We start from the raw sequence: 26,605 nt of genomic DNA on the forward strand, positions 1-26,605 counted from the left end.
AAACCAGGTATGCGGGTGGTTTAAACCCAGCTTCGTGTTTTTGTGGGAAATGATGGCGGAATATTTGGAAGCAGTAGAGAGGTTTGATCTTGTAGAAAGGTTGATTATAAGAGAACGAATTGTTAGAGACAGACTTAATTAATCCTTTCACGTATTACAATGATACAGATTTTATGAATAGATTTCGACTTAGCAAAGAGGCTGTTTTGTCTATTCTAGACGATATTGATGATTTAGGCAATGGAACTCAGCGTATTTCCTCGGTCTCTCCACTGAACCAGCTTCTGATAACTCTGAGATATTATGCAACAGGAAATTTTTTATCAGTAAATGGTGATTTGTTTGGGGTACACAAATGTACTGTGTCTCTGTCATTAAAAACGTTTCGCGTGCAATAGCTTCTTTGTACAAATACCATATAAAATTTCCTGCTGGAAATAGAATCTTGGATGTACAAAGAGCGTTTATGCAACAAAGTGGCATACCTGGTGTTGTGGGACTAATAGATTGCACCCACATCCCTATTATCTCCCCAGGAGGGGGTAATGCTGAACTTTTTAGAAATAGGAAAGGCTTTTTCTCAATTAATGTACAGGCAATTTGTGATCACGAACTTAAACTTACAAATGTTGTGGTTCGTTGGCCTGGTAGTACCCATGACAGTAGAATTTTTGAAAATTCTAATATATGTGCCAAGTTTGAGTGCAGAGAAATAAATGGTATTTTGCTGGGTGACAATGGATACCCACTGCGGTCGTATCTTGTAACTCCAGTCCTCACTCCAAACTCCAGAGAGGAAAGAAGATTCAATTTAGCTTTATGTAATACACGTGTAAAAATCGAAAACGTCTTCGGAATCTTGAAGAGAAGATTTCCATGTTTGCAACAGCAACTTCGTCTAAAACTTCAAACAAACATCACTGTGATTACAGCTTGTTATGTGTTATATAACATAGCCAGGGATCTTTCAATTCCTCTTCCAAATGAAGATGACTGGGATGATAATGACGATGTACCAGTCCCTGTGCTACAGAACTACAATCAGGGAGGGAGAGCCCTTCGTAAAATTCTGATTCGAAATTTTAGATAAAAAAAAGTTAAGGTAAGCACTAGTATGAATGTATTTTATTTTGATATTTGGCGTATGGAGACAAACAATATTAAAATGGTCTCCATGCAGAACAAACACTGTTACTTGTGCTAGGTCTATTTGTTTCAGTTCTGATGGACAGAGATTCTTCTAGCTTACGCTTTTTAAGAATGAGAATATCTTCCTTTAATTGATATACACGCATTTTTGCAGCATGTTCCGCTTCCGCCATCTCCAGCAGTCTGGATTTCACCTGTTCCTGTTTACCGGGGAGCTTCCTCTTCATGATTGGTGGTGTGGTAGATGCGGAATTATGAGCTGATGGGGTTTCATTAGATTCCATGACACAACGTGCCTATGGAGAAAACATTTGTAATATTTCTAATTTACCAAAACAATTACTTTGTTGTCATCCAAAAAAAAAGTATTTCAAAGTAAATGTCATCCATTATATATATTGATAATGTAATTAACATAATAAACGTCAACACTCAATTTTTCATTAGTATATCTCACCTCTTTATTGGGACTGGGATTTTTATCTAAGTCACCATGCAAAGCAGCATCATCATCAAATTCATTGCCAATGCTGTTAATTTGCTGTGGAAGCATTGTTGATATTGCTGTATGCAGACTGTCTAATTCCGTATCCGTTTGTGGACCCCCATCAGTTTTTGCTTTTTCCCTTCGGTCTCTTGCAACGGCCGTTTTCGTCCTGGACTTTATATTTTTCCAGAGAGACTTCAGTTGAATGCATGTCCTTTGATGAACACCATGGCTGGCATTAAATTCAGTCGTAATTTTTTCCCATTCTGAGTTTTTCTTTAATACCATTTTGCCATCGTTTTGTTTATTTTCAATGACATCCTTCCTGGAATCAATGAGCTCCAATAAAACGGTCTTTTCTAAAGCAGTAAAATTTGGAGACTTTGAATTTTTTGACATCCTTCTATTTGTGCCGTCGAAAGTATGGATCAGGTAAGCCTGGTTTAGTTTTAAAGCGTGCAACAGACTTTGTACTCGGGTAACTCCGACTCACCTGCCATTTAAACCCGGATTACGTGATTCGTAGATCAACCGCTGGGCTATGCTTATGTGAACTACAGATACGCAACCAGCCATTATTCTCACCTGCGGACGAATCGGCCTAACAAGAGGAAGAGTCGCTTTTGTATGAGGCGTCCACTTTTGATTTTAAAAAAATTAAGAGGTCAAAAATGTACGACTTATTTTTATTGAAAAAGTCAATCTCTGATCTGTCACTAATACGGTCTCTAGAATGTGCCATTGTACGAAAAACGACAACGGTATCATAGTTCTGCGCAACTTTAATGGCGTCAAATTGGCATTTGTAATTCTCGCTTCATCTGCTGGTAAACATCTTGGAGAGATCTTCTTTAATGTGTTTAATGAGTATCGTCTTCGGTATATTTGTCAGTCTACGTTTTAATATCACACATATGTCGCGAATATAGTAATGTCAATAGGGAACAGGCTATAGGAATATTCTGTTTAAGGTTCTAATGGACAGTCTTTTATGTATGTCGTTTTACGTCACATTTGAGACTACTTCATTCATGTGCACGGTGAGTTGCCACAAATTTTTTACCTATGCATTATGCTCAGGGTCGTAGCAGTGAGGGTTTTCTATCGTGCCAACACCTATAATGACGGGAACTCTAGTTTTAAGGTCACATCCGAAAGATCTATCACTTTCATTTCTATAATGTCGGTTAAGCGAAGAAATAGTCATTACCTATACCAGATGTCATAGGTTTGACGCGGCTCCAGGATGGAGAATCGACGAATCTGTGCCTAAACCACGACAGGAACCGAGTGATTGCAAACCAGACGTCCAAACCACGACAGGAAACCGAGTGATTGCCAACCGGACGTCCAAACCACGACAGGAAACCGAGTGATTGCCAACCGGACGTCCAAACCACGACAGAAAACCGAGTGATTGCCAACCGGACGTCCAAACCACGACAGGAAACCGAATGATTGCAAACCGAGTGCTTAAACCACGACAGGAAACCGAGTGATTACAAACCGAACGCTCAAACCACGACAGGAAACCGAGTGACTGCAAACCGAATGTCCAAACCACGACAGGAAACCGGGAGATTACAAACCGAACGTCCAAAACACGACAGGAAACCGAGTATTTGCAAACCGAACGCTCAAACCACGACAGGAAACCGAGCGATTACACGTCTAAACCACGACAGGAAACGAGTGATTGCAAACCGAACGTCTAAACCACGACAGGAAACCGAGTGATTGCAAACCGAACGTCCATACCACGACAGAAAACCGAGTGGTTGCAAACCGAGTGCTTAAACCACGACAGGAAACCGAGTGACTGCAAACCGAACGCTCAAACCACGACAGGAAACCGAGCGATTACACGTCCAAACCGCAATAGGAAACTGGGCGATTGCAAACTGAGCACTTAAACCAGTATGCTATGGCGGCCGGTCTCTATTTGTCAGAATTCTAGAGTCTACAGCACAGCAACAAAATGGTAATCTCCAGCTATTACAACTCAGTATATAGTAGTATGTGCTATATATGAGTACAATAAACAGTTGTTACCAATTATTCCAGTATTACGCTGATCGGTCGTGTCTCCGTGCAGGGTTTCAAATTAACATTGAACATAAACACTCTAGTGACATTGCGTACACTATAGTTTGAGTGGATTTTCATATGAGAATCCGTGTAAAAACACAGAGCTGAAATATAACACGACATCACTAGGTCTGTGGCGGATCCAGGATTTGTTAAAATGGGAGCCCAGTAGGCTGGGGGTTCCTGTGTTTTGAGGCCCTTTAGGTTACTTTGATGGGCTACTCTAGTTATATCTTATGTATAATAAAATCAATGATGTGTTTGTTTATTTTGATGCACTTGTTTGTATAGCGTTAAATCTTATACTTTTGCTGTTCTACTACTTTTTTTTAATTTTTGGTCACAAAAAAAGGGGGGGGGGTCTTGTTTGTATAGCGTTAAATCTTATACTTTTGCTGTTCTACTACTTTTTAAAAAAAATTTGCACAAAAAAAGGGGGGTGGGGTCTACCCTAAATCCGCCACTGTACCTGTTTGTGTTACGGTATTTAGTTTGTTTATTGACCAAAGGAGCCCAGAGGCTCATAGGTACACAAGATATACAATGTACAGGCAAATGGCGGAAGGTTCCGACTTCGATATAGTAATACAGTGGGTAAATATATAAATATACAAAGTTCATGGCAGAAACGAAATTTTGACACCGATACATTGTAATGAGACATCATGAATAGCATCAACAAATTATTTTGTGAGTCTATGTTCTGCTATGGTGTGTAAAACGTTTTTTAAAATCTTGATTTATATGCAAAAATCTTTATCCATATTTGATAATCATGTTATTTATATGCGAAAATTCGATAATCTTTTTATCTATTTATAAAAATCATTATTTATGCAGAAATCTTCATTTATATTTCATAATCTTGTTATTTATATGCAAAAATCTTGATATATTTTTAATAATCTTGTTATTCATATGAGAAAATTGTAATCTATTCGATTATGCGAAAATCTTGATTCTGTTCCAAAAATCATGATTTATATTCGATAAATGATACTGAATTACGATATACTTAGAGAGAGGCATTAATAGCATTTCTATTAATAAGGAGAGAGAGGGGTGAACAATTAATGAATTACTACGTCCATCCTCTTTCCGATGACCTGTCTTATTCCTCTTTTGACTATTTCTTCGCTCTCGTCAGTCCTATTCTTCTTCACCCTCGTCAGTCCTATTCTTCTTCGCAATCGTCAGACTTCTTCTTCGCCCTCGTCAGTCCTATTCTTCGCTATCGTCAGACTTCTTCGCCCTTGTCAGTCCTATTCTTCTTCGCTCTCATCAGTCCTATTCTTCTTCGCTCTCGTCAGTCCTATTCTTCTTCTTCGTCGCTCTCGTCAGTCTTATTCCTCGCCCTCGTCAGTCCTATTCTTCTTCGCTCTCGTCAGTCCTCTTCTTCTTCGCTTCTCGTCGGTCCTATTCTTCTTCGCTCTCGTCAGTCTTATTCTTCTTCACCCTCGTCAGTCCTATTCTTCTTCTTCGTCGTCGCTCTCGTCAGTCTTATTCCTCGCCCTCGTCGGTCCTATTCTTCTTCGCTTCTCGTCAGTCCTATTCTTTTTCGCCCTCGTCGGTCCTATTCTTCTTCGCTTCTCGTCAGTCCTATTCTTCTTCGCTTCTCGTCAGTCTTATTCTTTGCCCTCGTCAGTCCTATTCTTCTTCGCTTCTCGTCAGTCTTATTCTTCGCCCTCGTCAGTCCTATTCTTCTTCGCTTCTCGTCAGTCTTATTCTTCGCCCTCGTCAGTCCTATTCTTTTTCGCCCTCGTCAGTCCTATTCTTTTTCGCCCTCGTCAGTCCTATTCTTTTTCGCCCTCGTCAGTCCTATTCTTCTTCGCTTCTCGTCAGTCTTATTCTTCGCCCTCGTCAGTCCTATTCTTCTTTGCTTCTCGTCAGACTTATTCTTCGCCCTCGTCAGTCCTATTCTTCTTCGCTTCTCGTCAGACTTATTCTTCGCCCTCGTCGGTCCTATTCTTCTTCGCTTCTCGTCAGTCTTATTCTTCGCCCTCGTCGGTCCTATTCTTCTTCGCTTCTCGTCAGTCTTATTCTTCGCCCTCGTCGGTCCTATTCTTCTTCGCTTCTCGTCAGTCTTATTCTTCGCCCTCGTCAGTCCTATTCTTCTTCGCTTCTCGTCAGACTTATTCTTCGCCCTCGTCGGTCCTATTCTTCTTCGCCCTCGTCGGTCCTATTCTTCTTCGCCCTCGTCGGTCCTATTCTTCTTCGCCCTCATCAGTCTTATTCTACTTCGCTCTCGTCAGTCTTATTCTTCTCATTTCATACCCTTCTTTTCATGAACAATGCTCAAAATTAAGGAGGTTGATGATATGGCATGGTAGCGATGACAAAATGGTAGCATATCATGCCATCGCCATCTTACCATTGTGTCATCGCGGCGATGAGTACAAGGCAGTAATTGGATTCCACGTACTCTACCAAGAAACTGCTGACATAAGTCACATTTCTGGGTTTAATGGTGAATAAATGACCCAAATTGACTTGAAGTTCTATGCAAAAACTTTCCGGGTTTATGCCAGTCTGTATTTGATTTCTATATATTTGTTTACTTCCGTTTTTCGAATTTCCTCAATGATTTGGCGCGGAAGCTGAACATTTACATTATCAGATGATTATGTCATTTGGGTGTAATATGTTAGAGAACCGTGAATTCTAGTGGTAAAATTTTATATTCTATTTGTAATATTTCAGCGAACACTAGTCCGTGTCAATTGTCTTCTTGCACTCTACGAGATCATGCATTATAGATATGTCGGCAACTTTCAAATTCATATTATTTTGTGTTCAGTTGGACCCAGAAGCCTTCATCCAAGTAGACACAGTGTCTTGGTATTTATTCGTTGTTCATGTTTGTTTATTAGACATAATACTCATTTGACCAATTGAAGAATTGGAAGATTTTATGTTTGAGGAAGCGAATCAAATTCATAAATGTCAAATAATATATAGAATCAAATATCATGTGACTTGCACAAACTGGGTGTGGGAGTCAGTCTAACAATGAGTTACAAATCATTTCAGTGCCTAAGAAAGTGGGAAAGGGGGCTGGTACCATGTTAACATTGCAATTGTGGTGATCAAACGGGTTAGATTGCCGGTGCTCAGATAGGCCAGTTTGGTACTGACTAGAGAGTCAATTTAGGGACCTGTGTTCGAATCCCAGTCTAGTGAATCATTGCATTTTCTCCCTATTTATTACATTTGGTGCTGTTATTAAGTAAACCAAATTACAGAATCTCTATGAAATATGGAAATTTTACAAAGAAACTATTTCAAAATTTCTTTTGGTGTACATGTATTTAGTAGTAAATTTTAAGTAAATTAAATAATTTAATTAGAAACTGTTATATATAAGCTTGATGTTTATGGAATGAACTTAGAACACATAACAAAGGTTTGTAGATTCTATACATATCATTTTTTAGATTGTGAGATACTGATGATGTGTATAATTATTTTTAACTTCGTTTTATGTTTAAACTTTTATTTGTATATCTTAACAGGTGTTGATTTCATCAGGTATCAGTTTTACGAGGAACCACAGTGACTACAGTTCGAACAGCATGGCTGAATCAAAGACAAATCAACCATTAAAGAAGAAGAGCAGACAGGGAAATGGATGGGAAGAATCGGTTAGTGAAGTGAAAGTAGACAGGGAAATGGATGGGAAGAATTGGTTGGTGAAGTGAAAGTAGACAGGGAAATGGATGGGAAGAATTGGTTGGTGAAGTGAAAGTAGACCAGGAAATGGATGGGAAGAATTGATTAGTGAAGTGAAAGTAGACAGGGAAATGGATGGGAAGAATCGGTTAGTGAAGTGAAAGTAGACAGGGAAATGGATGGGAAGAATTGGTTAGTGAAGTGAAAGTAGACAGGGAAATGGATGGGAAGAATCAGTTAGTGAAGTGAAAGTAGACAGGGAAATGGATGGGAAGAATCATTCTCTACCCAGAGTTCCGTGCGCTCCTCGCACTACACCTCTGTCAACGGCTTTTTACAGAAATCTTGTAAAAGTTTCTTTGATCCAACATTTATGTTTTGGACTAAATATTTAGTCATATAATATGTTTTTGGTGCAATTAAATTGATGCTTACTGTAAATTGTTTAAAATCGCCGTTTTCTGATCATAAATTTGGAACTACTTCGTAATGTGCGTATGAATGTAGGATATACACGTGGTGGAGATTTAAATGTAAACATGGAATCAAAAGTATGAGAGGCTGTAAAAATACGATAAAACTTGTAAAATAAGAGAAAAACAGCTAAACGGTAAATATGCACTTATTAAAGTGTCAGTTGGCTATGAAAAGAGCCTGATGTATCACCTGTTGTCTGAACTTTTAAAGGGAAAGGAAACCTAGAATGATTGTTTATATCATGTGATTATATTGTCACGTGATTCCAAGCGTTGACAGAGGTGTATGTAAAGCTTGCGTAACGCGCCCTCTGGTGAGAGAATGGGGAAGAATTTGTTAGTGAAGTGAAAGTAGACAGGGAAATGGATGGGAAGAATCAGTTAGTGAAGTGAAAGTAAACAGGGAAATGGATGGGAAGAATGGGTTAGTGAAGTGAAAGTAAAAAGGGAATGGATGGGGAGAATGGGTTAATGAAGTGAAAGTAGACAGGGAAATGGATGGAGAATAGGTTAGTGAAGAGAAAGTAGATACTGACCTTGCAATACCGGATCACGCTAGTCCTTTTTCATAATCGGAAAGAAGACTTAGTGCAAAGATTGCATCAAATTGAATTAATCGATGCATTTATTTGCCGGAAGCACGCATATGGATGAGGTTAAGAATCGAATCTCTGAATAATGTGTTATTTAGAAGAAAGATCAATTTTCACCACAGATTCAGTTTTGGGATCATTAAAGTCTTTTTCACTCCAATACATAAACATATAAGTTGAAAATTGATTGTGGTAGAATATCTTAGCTATGTATGTTATCTTAACTGCATTTGTTTTAGCCCCAAAGCTCATGTTTCATATAATGTATATCTGTGACTTCATATAGTTACATTCATGATATTTGCAGTTATTGAAGTAGCCAAGTAGTTACAATTGCTTGCAATACAATGTATATAACAATATTTACATTTTCAACTGTATTCTCCTACATAACACTATTTCAAGCAATACATATTTATCACTGCATAAATCCACTATGGGGTCAACAGATGCTGTGCGTATTAATATTTATTAAAAGTAGGTAACAGGTACTACTTTTACTAAGGCAATACACATCTAGCAGTCACTCTCACTTACTACAGAGGTCTATCAATAGATGAAATCAACATCACAAAATGTATTTATGGTTTTATTTGTATACCAAGCAGTGGACTTTCATCAATAATTGATGAAAGAATTTCTGTAAACAATGCCTTACTAATGTATGTCTAAAATTTCGTCTGCTACAACTTCACCCTGGTCATCGGTGATGCGGAATTGCACCTACTGCTAGACGATGACATTAGGCTTTAGCAAAAAGGTCATTCACAGGATGTATGGCCGATAAGTCGTTCATAGTGCATTAAGATCTACACCCCCAATGCCTCCGTGCCACAGCAGCCATAAATAAGGTGATTGGTTTAGGTTTCCAAGTTTATGTCGGAACATTGAAGCGAGGCATCATTAAAAACCTATTACAGAAATTTATCGAGTCAAAAGAAGTGTTCAGTGAGCTCATGTTTGTCAACAATTACATATCCAAATCCAAACCGGGCATCATCATGTTATACGCTCCGCGGAGCGAATTAGCATGTACTCTACCGACTACGTACTTAAATGTAGCATTTATTCCATAAATGTGACTGAATGATTTTTACTTTTATAAACGGAATGAATAGCATGGTTATATAGAGTCAATAGTTAACACGTATAAACCAAACATGTCAAACTAATTTGCCCCGCGGAGAGAATAACATGATTATTCCCTAAACCGTCCCTTACCTTCATGCATTTCCACATTCTCTGCGATGTTCGGTTCTTTCCGGAGATTCATCTGAGCTGCGTCCTCTGTCCTGTCTATAAATGATTTACCTACACCCGATGACTGCAGCCCTGTTCTTCATGTTCCTCCACCTCAGTCTTCTGTTAACTCCGTAATATCCACAGAATATCTTTCAAAGTCGGTCTTCAACGTCTTCACTTTTCAAAAGTGAAAGTGCATCACAACTGTAAGTGTAACCTTGCACACCCCTGTTTAAATCATCAACCCCCCCCTAAGATTAGACATACGGGAGATTTTTCCATTATATACTCCCAAGTATATGTATATGTTGATATACTTGCTTTTTAGTGTCTTGATAATTAGAACAGTTCTTCATTTGATGGAACTTTGTTTTGTGTTTTCGTCATTTTGAACATATATGACGCTTCCTTGTGTAGGTCAACAATGTGGAATGTATGGAAACGTGTTGTTAACACAATTCAGCAATGTTAACGATCAAAAATGTAAATATAAGTAATAAGGTATCATTTTAAAATATTTATCTGGATAAAAATACAGGTTGGTACGTGATCAAATTTTCCCTAAAGCCCTTTAGGCTCAATATGATACCTTATTTCTTAAATATTCAGCTAATGATGCAATACAGGCTGGGATACGAACTACTTATCATAAATATGATGTCAGTTTTTTATGTCATTTGGACGTGTTAGTAAAACAATGTCTTCATGTAGTAACATTTGAGGCTGGTTTTGTGTCTCCATTTGCACCATTAATAATGTGGAACCAAAAATGCTCCCATTTCTTCAACTTTGGATGGCTGAATGATTCATTTCTTCAGGTATATTTTCCTTGGAGGTAATTTTGTAAACATATTAAAAAGAAGCCAAAACATATTATTTGAATAAATTCAAAGGGAAAGTCTTAGCACTGTCATGGTTGTACATGTGCTAACAATCTCATTAAAACTGAATGATCTAGAATACATAAGTTTTAGGCCAAAAAAAAAAATAATTTTTTTCCTTTATAGATCACCAAATGCTCCATGAAGCTGCTGTGTTTTTGTTTACTAATGATATAGATGTGAAAATCAGTAAACAGATGATATATTCATAGATTGTATAAAAGAAGTAAGAAATTGTTGGGAGGGGGGGGGGGGATGATAAGTTTGGTGGCAAAAATTTGGGTTGATTGTGTGCCCTAATTTTTTTTATCTCGAATCAATAGGATAGCATGCATGGGTTTTCTAACAAGCATTTACATGTAAGGATTCAAACAATGAGATTTGTTTGATACATTCTTGGAATTCCTACTAATAACTCCATTACATTTTATTAATATGTTTATAAATATTGTTGATTATGACAGGGAGGTTACATGGCTGCAAAGAAACAGAAGCTGAATGACCAGTTCATAGGCGGGGGAACTGGGATGGGAGGTGTGAAGTCCAACATCCTCCAAGGCATTGTCATCCATGTGGATGGCTACACTAGTAAGTCTTGTTTAAGTTGGATGGCTACACTAGTTAAGTCTTGTTTAAGTTGGATGGCTACACTAGTTAAGTCTTGTTTAAGTTGGATGGCTACACTAGTAAGTCTTGTTTAAGTTGGATGACTACACTAGTTAAGTCTTGTTTAAATTGGATGGCTACACTAGTTAAGTCTTGTTTAAGTTGGATGGCTACACTAGTTCAGTCTTGTTTAAGTTGGGTTGCTACACTAGTAAGACTTGTTTAAGTTGGATGGCTACACTAGTAGTAAGACTTGTTTAAGTTGGATGGCTACACTAGTAAGACTTGTTTAAGTTGGATGGCTACACTAGTTAAGACTTGTTTAAGTTGAATGGCTGCACTAGTTAAGTCTTGTTTAAGTTGGATGGCTACACTAGTTAAGTCTTGTTTAAGTTGGATGGCTACACTAGTTAAGTCTTGTTTAAGTTGGATGGCTACACTAGTTAAGTCTTGTTTAAGTTGGATGACTACACTAGTTAAGTCTTGTTTAAGTTGGATGGCTACACTAGTTAAGTCTTGTTTAAGTTGGATGGCTACACTAGTAAGTCTTGTTTGAGTTGGATGGCTACACTAGTAAGTCTTGTTTAAGTTGGATGACTACACTAGTTAAGTCTTGTTTAAGGTGGATGGCTACACTAGTAAGACTTGTTTAAGGTGGATGAATACACTAGTTAAGTCTTGTTTAAGTTGGATGGCTACACTAGTTCAGTCTTATTTAAGTTGGATGGCTACACTAGTTAAGTCTTATTTAAGTTGGGTTGCTACACTAGTAAGACTTGTTTAAGTTGGATGGCTACACTAGTTAAGTCTTATTTAAGTTGGATGGCTACACTAGTTAAGTCTTGTTTAAGTTGAATGGCTACACTAGTTAAAACTTGTTTAAGGTGGATGGCTACACTAGTAAGACTTGTTTAAGGAGGATTGCTACACTAGTCAATCTTGTGAAAGATATACTGCTACACTAGTCAGTCTTCTTTATGGTAGTTTGGTACACTTGTAAGTCTTTTTTAAGGTGGATGACTACACTTTAAGTCTGGTTTGTGATGAATGTTTACACTATAAGTCTGGTTTGTGATGGATGTTTACACTATAAGTCTGGTTTGTGATGGATGTTTACACTATAAGTCTGGTTTGTAATGGATGTTTACACTATAAGTCTGGTTTGTGATGGATGTTTACATTATAAGTCTGGTTTGTGATGGATGACTACACTATAAGTCTGGTTTGTGATGGATGACTACACTATAAGTCTGGTTTGTGGTGGATGACTACACTATAAGTCTGGTTTGTGATGGATGGCTACACTATAAGTCTGGTTTGTGATGGATGGCTACCTGAGGAAGTCTTGTTTAAGGCAGATGGATCTACTACTAATTATATTTTCAGATCAGCATCTAGTAACTAGATATACTTTTTTGTGTTCATTCCATTCTGATATTTAATTTACTTTTTCAAGTACTCTATGACAACAAGTGAATTGATAGAGATTTTACTCTCCTCAAAGTGACAGATGTGCATGGTCAGCATTTCATTTGTTGTTGATTGAACCTTGAAGTATTTGCATTATTCTATTACAGAGCCATCTTCTGATGAATTGAAAAGGATTATGTACCAACATGGTGGCCATTATGAACACTACCTTTCTAAGAGACGAGTCACACATGTAATAGCAACCAGTCTTACCAACAGTAAGATTACAAAGGGACTGAAACACTGCAAGGTGGTCAAGCCGGAGTGGATCACGGAGAGGCAAGTACATTTCTCAGAGTATTTGAGAAAGCAGAATTTTGTAATAATATTTTAATGCAACTGTTATGTAGTCTGCATTTTGATTGGCTGATGCATTGAGGTGTTTAATTGTTTGTTTTACGTCCTGTCAAGAATTTTTCACTCCTGTTGAGACGAAGTACCACAAATTTAGACCTATGCTTAGCTCAGGGATGTAGTAGTGAGGGTTCTTGAATATGCCAATGCTTGCCGTGACCTCTGTATTTAAGGTCATACCATATATCAGGTTTTTTCTGCATCACTATTTCAAAGTCATAGTGAAAATGTAATTCACAATTATTTAAACTTATGAAGAAATTGGGGGGGGGGGGGGGGGGGGGGGGGGACAGTATTTGTATATATGACTCTTAATTTTTAATGCAAAAATTCAGTCAATGAAACAATTTACATGATTTCTGAGTTACTGTCGCAATTATAATCAAATCCTATTATGAATGATATTCATGCTTCTCTGATGATTTTGGGTTATGTTCGCATAGAATCATAGAGCTTTGTCAGCTCCAAGTGGCTTTATCAATCCGGATGAGAGATAGTTCGACCTTCACCTCATCAATTTTGGAAGACCTGATCAACTGCTGCGTACCAACTCTTGAATTCATTTTTCAAAAACAATTTTGCACTTTTGTTTACACTCCAGTAAATATACGTAAATCACTTTTCGTTATCATCACCTTTCATAGTAACATAAATAAGTTGATTAGCAGGAAGTTTTACAGTGAACTCCTCAGATATATCAGCTGGCAGGGAAGGAATGATCCATCTAAATCTCCAGCTAATGTAGCTGTAATGCAAACTATTCATTGATGATTATTTTCAGAGTTTAAAACAGTCATAAATCATGTACCGTTACATGTATAAGTAGCTGAGGTATAATTACTAGTATACATTGATTGAAGCAAAGAACGTGGCCCATTTAATTAGTTTGTCAGTTATTAAATAAACAACGAGGCTTACATACCTGTTATCTGGCGCTTGTCAGATATAGGGGAACAAAGCATACTATTACATGTACCTGTATACTATATAACAAAAACAAAACTTTGTATCAAATTTATGCTGATTTATTTTCCACGATCTGGAAATCGTCACAAACAAAGCGGAAATTGGATACACACGGAAAAAACCTGATATATGGTATCTGAAAGACCTGTGACATCATTGTAGAATGATGCAAAAACATAATATTCATAATATCTAGCCAAGGGTGACATTCCACGATGTTTATCTTTTCTTTTTGAGCATCACCCTTGTCTAGTGAAGATGCTTTTTTTTTTTTTTTTTGTCAAGATGCTTTTACTGATGTTAAGGATAGTTTTTCTGACAATTATGAAATAAATTTCATTGTTGAAAATACATGAGGGTATGAACTGTGACGCTTCACGCTGGCGTACTTCATGAAGTGCATTAGCTTCATGAAAAGTATGCAGGCGTGAAGTATGGTGGTTCATATCCTCATGTATTTTCAAAAATGAAATCTATGTTTTATATTTCCTTTCTACTTTCATTTCTGTGTGAATTCCCAGCCATCAAAGTAGACATACTATATTTATCAAGATTCACACGTGCAATGTCCACAACTGCAGCACATTCATGAACAAGACGCTATCATTGCAGTTAGTCATGATATTAAGGGCAGAAACATTGGAAAGGTAAATATGTGTTGTTTCAGTGTTGCTGCCGGGAGGCTCTTGTCATACATCCCCTATCAGCTGTACACACGTCAGACCAAAATCCAGCAGGGCATGTCCTCATACGCTACCAAATCATCAACAAAAATATCCAACTCCACTATAGCAGGTATATGTACAAAAAATGCCCTGAGTAGAAATCTGGTAGGCGAGAGTAGCAGATGTGGAAATATGGTCGAAAAAGAGGATGAGGAGGAAGATGTGATGGATGAGGAGATTCGCAGTAGGATGGAAAAGATTGTAAAGGAAGTGGAGAGTGGAACAGAGGAGAGCGATTCAGACAGCGAGTTTGGAAGATACATGGTGGAGACTGAACAGAAGCAAGCCATCCTTGATGATTCATTGGCAAATATTAATGAAGGGGAGAATGATTCCTCCACTTCAAGCAAGTTAAATGTTAAAAGTAACACTCTAGGTACTGATACCTCGTGTACATCAAATAATGTGGTTGTGGAAGGTCCAAAGCTATCAATTTCCAAGGAAACAAAGAGTCCTTCACCTAACAACAAGCCTCATGGAAGAGCAGGCGATCCACACTACCTGAATGAATTCTATAATAATTCACGACTCCACCATCTCTCCACATGGAAGTCGGAGTGGAGAGAATATGTCAACAAAAAATCCAAAGATCTGACACATTTCCCGGGGAGACAAGCTCTGATTAAGGTTGTGATTGAGCATGCAGCAGACTTGACATCCCGGGACATGGGTGGTGAGGGCATCAGAAGAGCCATGTCAGGGAAACCAAAACGTGTCATAATGCATGTAGACATGGATTGTTTCTTCGTGTCTGTTGGTTTGCGGAAAAGGCCTGATCTGATTGGTGAGTTTTTTTGACAATACATAGTCTTTTAATAATGTTAGCAAATTAATAATAATATTGTCTGAATCACAGAATAGTCAGCTGATGTCATATGTATATAGACAAGTCATTTTGTCTGTATTGTTTCAGTCCTGTTAAGGTTGGGGGGGGGGGGGGGGGCGCTATGGTTTTGACCTATAGAACACCATTTCCATTTGCTGTTTGATTACTATGTTATTAAACTTACACATTTGTCACTGGTTGAATTTAAATTAAATTTACTGTTTAAATCTAAAGTGCTAAACATCTCACAAAGTTCTTTATTGTTGTATAGAGTTCCTCCCCTCCCAAATTTTGTGTAGCACCATTTCAATTTGCTGTGCAGTGTATAAATAATATCATTTTTAGCATTTGTTGTTTAAGAAGGATTTTATGTTATCAAATTTGAACATTTTTAAGTGGTTGAATGTAAATTGGAAGTTCTTTATAAAGGGCTATGCAACTCCCTGAGTTGTTTACAATTTTATAGACACCCCCTCCCTAGTTTGACATACTGAATAACGTCAAGTATTTTCTGCAGGTGGAAAGTTTTGCAATTTGATCTCCAAAAGGTAGTAAATTGTATTTTGCATTTCCAATATCTACGGTTGCATTATAACAATGCATTTAGAGAATTTCAGAACTTTATTTTTTAGAATATTTTGCAATAAGAGTTTTTGCAGATTTTCTTAACCACAAAATACCAGAAAAAATGGAAAACTGCAGAAAATACCCATTTTTGCAGTATGCTTGTGTATGAAACAATCAATTAATAAGTGCAACATATTAAATCATTCAGGCAAGCCTGTTGCTGTTACACATTGCAAAAGCCAAGGCAGGAAGGAACCTATACCAGGATCTGATATTGAATATGAACAAAAAATGTGGAGAAGTAAAAAAGATAAAGGTAAATCCACTAATCCAGACCAACCTGCCAATCCAGATAGCAGCACTTGTGGGTTTGGAAGGAAGGGAAATCTAGATGCATTCTCCTCCATGTCTGAAATAGCTTCCTGCAGCTATGAGGCAAGACAGGTAAGGTTCATCACTAACAAGGGAGGCAAATGGAACAGCGCTGTAGTTTTGCATAAGTAATATTAAAAGGAATAACAAAAATATACAGTAAAAGACATTTACAGCAAACACGCTTTTAAAGAATCCATGCGTACAGCGAAGTGATTTTCATTCCCTGTAGTTTTAAAACATATTATGAACTTATTGGATGTAACGAATTACATTTATAATGAAAGTTCAAACAAAATTGTTCCTCCCCAGCACTTCGCTGTAAGTGTGTTTTACTGTATGCCCTGATATTCCTCGGAAAAAAATTCATGCTTAATGGTAGATGGCTGTATCAGATTCTCATCAGAAAGTACCCAAATTTCTAATAGCATTTCAACTTTCTGCTGATGATGAAGAACCTGGGTGCTATTTTTACCATCTGTATTTTTCAGGCTGGGGTAAAAAATGGTATGTTCATGGGTCCTGCCAAGAAACTATGTCCAGATCTACAAACAATCCCATATGACTTTGAAGGCTACCAGGAAGTGTCCCAGATTCTCTATGACACTGTGTTAAGGTAAGTGTAGCTACGTATTTATAACCTTGACTATGAAAAGTTTAATTAGAAAATATGTTTTTTTGTGAGTGATATTTTTATTGACTTTCAGTTACACCCATGATATCGAGGCAGTGAGCTGTGATGAAATGCTGGTTGATTGCACAGATCTCCTAGCAAGAACTGGTGCTGAACCAGAGCAATTTGCATCTTTACTACGGAAACAGATACAATTAAAGACAGGCTGTACTGCATCGGCTGGGATGGGTATGAAATGCTTCATTTAGCATAGCCTCAGATTACCTGTTTTTAGAATTATACACTTATTATAGGGACTGGTTCACAATTTTTAAAAAAATATTTTTCATTTTTTATGTTAAACATTAAGAATATGACTGATTTAATGTTGACAGCCAAAATTTTGACTTTCTGAACGCAAGAATAAAAGCAATATTTTAGCCTTAAATCTGTGTTATGTAAACAAAGACTCGAGTCTTTTCATGTATACAAACAAACCAGTGAAATGTTAATTTCTTAATATAAAGCATCTTAATTCTGCATACTCACAAATTTAACTTTTAGATGATACATTTTACCCAAAGATTGCTTAAAATGTGAAAGATATAATAAACTTGGATCGATATCCATTTTTAAAAAAATTTCGTAAACAATAGCATACCACAATCTTTGTTTACAAAACAAATTATAAACTCTCTAAAAATGACCTTATGTGATAATGTATAACCTTAATTTTTATGTGAAATCTTTTAAACACATTAGACAATAGATTTTGATCATTAAAAGTGAAAAACAAAATTTTGGGGGAAATCGTGAATCAGTCCCTTTAAAGTAGTTTCCTGACACAAATTTTAGCAGGAAATATTTTACTTGCAAAAATGGCCACCAAGAAGGCCAAGCCTAATGGACAGTTTTACCTGGAAGAAGCAGATGTCATGGACTTTATGAAGGAACAGTCTGTTCAAAATATCCCAGGTGGGTTTTCCTCTTCACATATTATCAATGTATTTCCATTATAATTGATGTATGACTTAACAAACATCACATTGTGGTGTGAGAGTTCCATGTAAAAGTTATCTACAGTACCTATATTGAAACTGAATACAGTTGCACTTCTGTATCTCGAACACTGATATTTCGAATACCATGGATATGTTGAAGTGATTCGGAAGTCCCAACCACTTATTCTTTAAGTATTTTACCCTTGATATTTCAAATCCTCGGATATCTCGAAGTTTTTTCTCTGTCCCATCGAGTTCAAGATAACGAGGTTTGACTGTATTTGATTTTAAATGGCATAAAAATTAATTTTCAGTTGTCTATTTTACAAACTGTAGAAAGAGTTTTCTTTTAAAATTTGTTTCAAATTTTGAATAATTAAAAGGAAACACTGATGCATGTTTTTGAATAATTTCTTTGTACATATACATTGTAGGTGTAGGATGGTCTATGAATAGAAAACTGAAGTCTTTGGGGGTCACAACCTGTTGCCAGCTTCAAGAGGTACCCCAGTCCACCCTACAGAAGGAATTTGGCCCTAAGACAGGGTTGTCCTTGTACAGGGGCTGTAGGGGACAGGATGACCGCCAGATCAAAACTAACCAAGAAAGGAAGTCGGTGTCAGCTGAAGTGAATTATGGCATCAGGTTCAAATCAGTAAGAGATTATTTTATTTAGGAAATAGATTCCTTCACTGTTACTGTTTTGAGAAATTTGTAGTACATGTACATATTGCAAGAGACTTAAGGTCCTAAAAGATACATGGTAGAATTCAAATCTAGTGCATATAGAAATACTTGTCTGAGTTAAAAGTTTGTTTGGAGAACAAATTGTTTTCCTTCTTGTTTTAGAATACTGAGGCAGACAAGTTCATTATGGATTTGTCTCAGGAAGTTCACAATCGTCTGCATGACATTGGAATGAAGGGCAAATCTGTGACTTTGAAATTAATGGTCAGAAGAGATGATGCTCCTCTGGAAACAGCCAAGTTCATGGGTACTGGATCCACATTTGTTATTGCAGTGCAATGATATGAACCCTATAGTTTGCTCTTTGAAAATTAATGAAAATATTCATAATGTAAATGCTAATTTTGATTCTTTATTCTTTGACTGATTCAAATACATCTCTCATTTTTTCATGGTTTGAGCAAAATTAATGAAAATAAGACTCTGTTATGTTCTTTCTACATATTTCAACTTCAATTTTATGTAATACACAATCTCAGTGCTTAGTTTTCTTCAGTGCGTAAACTAAGAACACTCTACATGAATTATGAATTAATATATCAGGTCACGGGATTTGTAACAACATCTCTAAATCCACCATGTTGCCCATAGCAACAGATGATGCCAGTCTGATATATCAGGAGTGTATGACAATCTTACATGGACTCCGATTGAACTGCTCGGACCTGAGGGGTATTGGGATACAGATCCAGAGACTGGAGTCGGCCACAGTGGGCAGGAACAATCAAAAGAAACCCCAGAGCATTCTCAATTTTACGACAAGTAGGTGGATTTAACAGAAAGTATGACCGTAGCTGTAGAATGATATGATGTAATATGGAAGGAGTCTGACGACTTCTGAGCTATAAGCTGTTTTAGCTTTTCTGATTACCCATAGTCTGCCTCTCCGTCTGTAAACTTTACACATTTTATGCTTCCTCTCTAGATCTATTGGGCCAATTTCAACAAAAGTTGACACAAAACATCTTTGTGTAAAGGGGAATCAGAATTGTTCAAATGAAGGGCTACATCCTTTTACAAAGGGGAGATAATAAGAAAAAACAAAAATAAAGTATTTGTTTTTTTAAATCACAAAATTTATGCAGTATGTTTATTATATTGTATTGATTTAAAATTACCTGTGGGGCCACAATGGGAAGCCAAAATTTGGTAACTTAGATAGAAAATAAAGGTATTAATTATTGAAATCTTTTTCAGTTGAGAAAGAAAGCTTTTTGCATATTAATGTTTTGGGAGTTGTAATTAAGTTAAATGTCATGTTTTCTTTATACTAAAACCCCACTGGGCACAAAAAAGAGTTTGTGCAGTCATGCAACCCAACTGCCTTTACCTGCACTCATGTGTAAACATGTAAAGAAAACAATTTTTCATATTTTGGACCAAATTATTCATATTTTAAATGACCTACTAATTTTCGATATTTGTACATGACATTTTACCACATTTTCCCCAATATATTTCCATTTAACTAGAAAATCAGTCAGGTGTGACAAATGCATCTGGTGTACATGTATATAGTAAAAATAAGACAAAGGATCTTAAAGAGATAGAGCAGACTTCCTCGTTACTTTTCTACAGCCATATCTTTAATATGATATTTCATTTATCAAATCCTCACTGAAAAATGTATCAATTTACATGTGTTTTGAACAATTCTTTTATGTGAAAAGTAAACTGAAAGAAGAAACCCAAAGATAGATAACTCTTTATTATGAATGTAAACATAATTAAACTAAAAAATTAAGATGCGAAAATGAAGCATATATATGTGTGTGTCTATGCATAGCAGAAAAATATTTTTAAAAATTCTAAATACATGTACATGTATATAATTTTTTCTGTCAAACAAATTCTTTTGCACCCATGAAATATCCCACTGGGGTCATGCCTCACCTTGCCCTTTTTTTAATATCTTGATTTAAAAAACTACTGAGATCATCAACCTCAAACCATATAATTTCTTGTTCATGACATCAAGACAAGTTCTACTGTATATATGAGGTGCCCCCCTCCCCCCCCCCCCCCACCACCACCACCACCACCACCACCACCACACCCCACCCCACCACGATCAGGTCTGATCCAACCCAGTCAAACATGTTCTAGTATTCTTTAAAACTATTGAGATCATCAGCTTTAAACCATATTATTTTCTTGTACATTGTATCAAGACAGGTACTGTTGTACATATGATGGTAATCCTTGGGGTCAAGTTTGAGCCTACCCTATCATATATGGTTTAATTAATATCTTGAAAATTATTGAGACCCCCATACTATCAAACCAGATACATTTTTGTCCTTTGTTTCAAGACAAATTCTATAGCATATGTTGGATGGACTCCTATGGTCAGGTCTGACCTTGTCCTTTTATGATGATCTAACATTTTAAATCTACTGATATCCCTACCCTCAAACCAAGTAATGTCCTGTTCCTTGTGTTCAATGGTACCCAATGAAGGGTCACAGCTGACTCCACCCAGTTATACATGTACAGTATATGGTCTTATATCTTGAAAACTATAAAGATCTGGGCCCTTAAATCATATATTTCCTTGTTACATTTGTTACCTGTAAAAAGAGTATTTTGGATCATGTCTGACTCGACACTTTGTCATATGTGGTCTAATATATTGAAAACAATGGTAATCCTTACCCTCAAATTACACCTTGTTTTATTTCTCATTTATAAATGTATTATGAAGATCTCAGAGATGCACTTTTTATTCATACCTTTCTATAGTTCAACATTTTCTGCTCTTTTCCATGGAGCATGGTCCTCAGGTGAGTAATGTGACCCATGGGCCTCTTATCAAGTTACATGGTAAAGCAAACTAGAATTACATGTTTCTTCATCTTAGAAATTTGAATTTATATGTGAAAAATAATTCATTCATTTCAGAAGTGTCATCTACAAAAGCAAGTCCTCTCAAACAAAGAGCCATGGAGACCAGCAACCATAATAACTCTACAGAACTCAGTGGAAACTTGCAAATGTCAACTGTCAGCCATGACAGTCGAGGTGCTGCTCGGAGTGATGGAGAAGAGAGGCATTGGACAGACACTCTGAAGAGTCTGGATCGGGAAGTCAGTCCAGAGAAAGCCAGTCCGGAGGGAGCATCACAACTCCACAGACACATAGAAAATGCATTCTCATCAACCACAGAAATAGAAAATGGTAGTCGTGGCAGAGATGAAAATTTTATGGAAGGGACTGTTTGTCAAGAATTGCTTTCTGAATTGTCAAGGTGCGTAGGTGTACTTATAAAAAGAACTTCTAACTTATTTCAGATGCTTGTGCTGTAGTTTTTTTTTCTAAACATACAAACATTTTGTCAAATCTTTTTTATGGTTGAATTCAGAGATGATGAATGTTTTTCACAAATGACTATACAATTTAGTGAACATTTCAATTTTCATTGCAGAAAATAAATTCTTAATCTTCAATAAATGCAAATGATCATATACAGACAACAATATTTCTATTGAATAGAATTAAACACTAAATAAATTGATTACCATAATTGAAGTTTATCTTTAATAATATTTGAAAGTTTGGGTGTGCCTGTTCTTTTACCCAAAAGAAAAAGTTTGCATTTTAAATCACAAAGTGATAAGGCACTTAAAATGGCTGTACAGTCATTTATATATTGTGCAATTAGTTTGGGAGAGAATAAAGTGTGATATCTCTTCCCAGACACAGCTTTGTAGTAGGTGAGTAAGCTTCAATGGTACTGTTTTCACCAGGAGAAAAACTGCAAATAGATTTCTACCTCCATTGCCAACATTAGACATTTCATCCACACCGGAGTACAAGCACCTGTTAAGTAGACCCAGCACCTCCAGTGGTCAAGGCAGTGGCTCCTTGCCAACAAGCGCAACAGCAATGGACTATTTTCCTTCACCCTCACAGGTATTGAAATCTTGATCATATTAAGTTAAAAATCAACCATCTGTAATTCAGGAAATCCACAATATTTATAGAAACTGCAAGATAACTCATGTCATTGTGCTTTGTAAAGGACACCAACATGTACTTAAAATGAAGGGGCGGATAGTCATTTGTTTCTTTAACATTTTTCAGGTATGAAAAAATATTACATTTGTGACTAATTTTCAGATTGATCAGAATGTGTTGAAAGAACTACCACCAGAAATCCAAGCACAGATTGAAACTGAGTTGCAGATTTTGAGACGAGAGCCTCGTCAGGCGAGGCAGAAAGTGTCCAGTTACAGTGAGGAGCCTGGGTGTTCTCACTGGACCTCAGGGGAACCTCCTGTAACTGAGGATACCTCTTCTGCCATTGTACCTCTACCAGACCTGTCCCAGGTTTGTCACCTCTGATGTTAGATTAATTCATTAGAGAGAAAGAGAATATGTGGTATTTTGGATTTTAAGGATTTCAATCCTAATTCACAATTAAATGACAACTTCAACTTGCAATTTATATTTACAATTATTTATTAGAATCAAGGAATACTAAATGTTCATAGTGTGATGGGAATGAATCAAATCACTCACAATATCAATCTGATCACATGATCTTCTTCCAGAGAAATGTCAGTTAAAATCAAATCACTCACAATATCAATCTGATCACATGATCATCTCCCAGAGAAATATCAGTTAAACGTCAGCTCACAAAATGATGTAAGTTTCTCAAATTTCAGCTCACAAATCGGAAGTAACATGTTGTAAATTGTGAGCTCTGATGCAAAGGTTAAAAAAAATGTGTATGTCTACAAAATGAGATGTGATGATTTGTAGGAGTTATTGCCCCTTATATTACTTTCTTTTCATAGTCATTCTTCTATAAATGTGAGTGAATGGATTTCATGAAAACTTGATGATCATGTGTTTATCTTCCATCTATTTGTCTGTGTTTTCACAAACTTTTAATCTTGATGTTTTTTAAACCTTTCATCTTTTGTGTAACGACTTTGAGATGAGGATGTATAACACTTTGTTTGAAGCTCTTTTAGAAAAATGGCCATTGGTGTTTTACAAAACACCTTGTCTGAAGAAAATTGTTGGAGTTGCCCATATCATTAGTTTGGAATGCTATTTGATATAGAGAAATTGGTAGAGAGTTGGGAGAAATGTATTGCTTTACAAATGTTCTCAGGATGTTCATTAAAGTGTTTTAAATGGTTTCCTTAATTTCATGTTTTTATTTGATTAATTGCAGCTGGATGAAAGCTGTCTGAATGCACTCCCAGAAGACATGCAGATAGAAATCAAAGAGGCATATGAACAGCAGCAACAGCAACAACAGAGTCTTCAATGTCTGACTGATGTACTGAAATCCCCCCGAAAGTCCTCTCCGAAGGGAAAATCTCCCCGTAAAAACAGCCCAAGCCTCAAGGGAAGGTCACCAGGAAAATACAGCCCACACTTCAAAGTTCCCAGGGGTCGACCAGGCAGAGGGCGCCCCAAAAAGCTTGAATTTCGTCAGAGAGGGCAGCCCATGATCAGCTCTTCAATAGCTGGAAGACAAGTGAGTATATCATTGAATCTCACAGACATACTTTACGTAGAATCTCTTTTAATCGTTCTAATATCTTGTACAAAGTCTGATCTCTTCCTCATGTGCTTGTAAACAGGTCAAAATTTGGACTTGTTTATAAATGTACTTAGAAAATTAGATATGCATACACTGAATTTTTTCAGCATCATTACTGGTATTTTAATTTTACATTTAACATATGCAGGAACCTGTGTTAAAGGAAGATTTTACTCCAAGTGAACTAAGCATAACCATAACTGATGAGAAACCTGATAATGGAGGAGATGAGCCGATGGAGGCGGAGTTAAATGAAGCAACACCTGTGTCTGTCAATCTCTGTGGTGCTGTAGCTATTGCAGAAGTTAGGTCTCTGTTAAGAGAGTGGATTCAAAGTTCTCCAGGTAATTCTTGCTGGCAGCATACTCATCCTCTCCATGGGGTTTCTTCATATAATCTAGACTATTATACATCTACTTATATTTAACCAGATTAAGTCCTGTTATCATGTTAGGAAATACATGTAAAGTGAAATGTTCTTCTCTATTGTGTTTTTTTAAAAAGAGTAATACAAAACATAATAATTGAGACTGAATTACATATTAATGTATTTAGGGAGTTTTTAAAAAGGATAAATTTAATTGATATAACCATTTCCTTGGGTGAATAAATTTGTAAAATAGTAGATATTTATAAATTAAACAATATTTTATCATAGATCCTGAAGAAAATGATGAACAGGTAGTGATTAACTACCTTCAAGATCTGATCTTGGATAAAAACCTGGAACAAGTGGATCTTGTCATTAAATTTCTCACAAGGTAATCAGGAGTAGACAGATATAAAATATACATTTCCTGTGTTTAATATATCTCTTCTACAAAGGTGCACACCTTTTTGATTATCATTTTCCTGTTTTACAGACTCGTCCACAAGACGGATAACTCGAACTGGGAAACTTCGTTCGGAAAAATTTTGTCTGAGGTTCAGTCATTCATGAAAACTTATCATGGAGCAGAACTTAAAATTTGTTAGACCTGCAAAATTCCATAGTTTTATACATCCCATCATGTGCGGTGATGATGTGCCTGATGAAAACTGCAACAATACTGTGATATATATATATAGCTTTTCATTGTATAACTGCTGAAACTGGCAGCAAAAAAGTATATCTAAATCTCGGTGGTGTCATTTTGATTATTTTTTTTATGAGAGCCTTTATATTTGTTGTGATTATGTTTGCATAATTTTGAAAAATATGATAAATGATTTTTTTCATAAATAAACAGTAAACATACTGATATGTTGTTGCAAGAACTTTTTCATATCCATTTAATGTTTATCAATGAAATATTTTCAAAACATCATTTTCCAGTCAGATTCAATAATATTGAGAACTATGACTTGCTGGTAGGCAATTAAAAACAGGATAAAACATGGCAAAAGGCTTAGGATGGTCAGTGACACTATCCATACCAGGCAGCTGTGAGTTCCACTCCCTGAGGGTTCTGGGAAATCAATACTCTGCTGAGCAAGATAATACTACATAGCTTCTCTCATGGGTGTTCCTCGAGATTCTCATCGCTTGGGTAGGATATTCTTCCTTACTTATGTAACCAGAAGGGAGAAAATGCAGCGGATCAGACTGGGATTCGAACCCAGGCCCCCTGAATCTCTAGTCAGGTGCTCTACAAACTGAGCTATCTGGCCACCATTGATGGAACCTGTCTGACGGCCACACTTATAACTACAAAGTTGTTGGTGATCTTGTACATCAGTGTCGCTTCCCTCCTACATTCCTTTAATGTCTTTCCTTGTATTGCATCAGTGGTGTCACTAACACTTGATGTATTGCTCTGGTTATTCCTCTTGTATCCTGCTGCAAAATGCTGTACCATTTCCATGCTATATTTATCTTTCTGAATGTATGGACCTACACTGAGCTTGCATGCTTGACAATAGTTCTTACAAGTGTCTTGTATGCATTCTCCTTCATGTTTGCAGAACTAATGTTCAAGTTGCTTCATAGGAGCATGATGGTTCAGTTTGCTTTGTTACACATTTATGAAGCATGTTCTCCCCAGTGTAGATATGATGTTAAGTTTATGCCAATGTATTCTGCTGATGGTACATGTTCAAGTATGTGTCCATGTAATATATACTGTCAATATGACATGATGCTTTTATGCGCGATGGTGAACACCTGGCACTTGTCTGGGTGAAATGCTATTTTTTGAGTGACCTCCCTTATTAAGGTCTTGTTACACTTG

General features: G+C 36.7%; 2 protein-coding genes and 1 pseudogene across 4 annotated transcripts; 2 read left to right on the forward strand and 1 right to left on the reverse strand.

Annotated features, from left to right (window-relative positions):
• LOC125651126 (putative nuclease HARBI1) overlaps positions 1 to 1,122 on the forward strand; it is a 1,235-nt pseudogene extending 113 nt beyond the window's left edge.
• LOC125652588 (myb/SANT-like DNA-binding domain-containing protein 3) lies at positions 1,111 to 2,180 on the reverse strand. The gene is made up of 2 exons (XM_048881914.2): positions 1,607 to 2,180; positions 1,111 to 1,445 (listed from the first exon to the last, which is right to left on the reverse strand). Exons 1-2 carry the CDS (start codon positions 2,033 to 2,035, stop codon positions 1,161 to 1,163), a joined length of 714 nt encoding a protein of 237 aa, XP_048737871.2. The 5' UTR covers positions 2,036 to 2,180; the 3' UTR covers positions 1,111 to 1,160.
• A 4,088-nt stretch (positions 2,181 to 6,268) lies between these two features.
• On the forward strand, positions 6,269 to 25,636 carry LOC125652583 (DNA repair protein REV1-like). 3 transcript variants are annotated; one of them, XM_048881905.2, is made up of 19 exons: positions 6,269 to 6,562; positions 7,237 to 7,365; positions 11,050 to 11,173; positions 12,769 to 12,940; positions 14,649 to 15,490; positions 16,308 to 16,543; positions 16,963 to 17,087; positions 17,179 to 17,333; positions 17,940 to 18,059; positions 18,520 to 18,740; positions 18,935 to 19,079; positions 19,376 to 19,594; positions 21,734 to 22,079; positions 22,579 to 22,744; positions 22,952 to 23,161; positions 24,021 to 24,329; positions 24,544 to 24,739; positions 25,054 to 25,156; positions 25,259 to 25,636. In XM_048881905.2, exons 1-19 carry the CDS (start codon positions 6,470 to 6,472, stop codon positions 25,368 to 25,370), a joined length of 4,023 nt encoding a protein of 1,340 aa, XP_048737862.2. In that variant the 5' UTR covers positions 6,269 to 6,469; the 3' UTR covers positions 25,371 to 25,636. The 3 variants fall into 3 exon arrangements, with proteins under 3 accessions (XP_048737862.2, XP_056020787.1, XP_056020788.1); XM_056164812.1 differs by lacking the exon at positions 6,269 to 6,562 and adding an exon at positions 6,707 to 7,127; XM_056164813.1 differs by lacking the exon at positions 6,269 to 6,562 and having other exon boundaries at positions 7,259 to 7,541.
• The last annotated feature ends 969 nt before the right edge of the window (positions 25,637 to 26,605 follow it).

This window comes from Ostrea edulis, chromosome 5 (genome assembly GCF_947568905.1).
Source record: "Ostrea edulis chromosome 5, xbOstEdul1.1, whole genome shotgun sequence".
Taxonomy (NCBI): Eukaryota; Metazoa; Mollusca; class Bivalvia; order Ostreida; family Ostreidae; genus Ostrea; species Ostrea edulis.

Excerpts from the sequence above, each read along its gene's own strand:
- LOC125652588 (XM_048881914.2), bottom strand. The coding sequence starts at position 2,035 with ATGTCAAAAAATTCAAAGTCTCCAAATTTTACTGCTTTAGAAAAGACC. Across the intron at positions 1,446-1,606 it reads ATCCCAGTCCCAATAAAGAG|GCACGTTGTGTCATGGAATC; the intron begins GTGAGATATACT and ends TTTTCTCCATAG.
- LOC125652583 (XM_048881905.2), top strand. The coding sequence starts at position 6,470 with ATGCATTATAGATATGTCGGCAACTTTCAAATTCATATTATTTTGTGT. Across the intron at positions 18,741-18,934 it reads ATGGCATCAGGTTCAAATCA|AATACTGAGGCAGACAAGTT; the intron begins GTAAGAGATTAT and ends TTCTTGTTTTAG. Across the intron at positions 19,595-21,733 it reads CATTCTCAATTTTACGACAA|AAGTGTCATCTACAAAAGCA; the intron begins GTAGGTGGATTT and ends CATTCATTTCAG.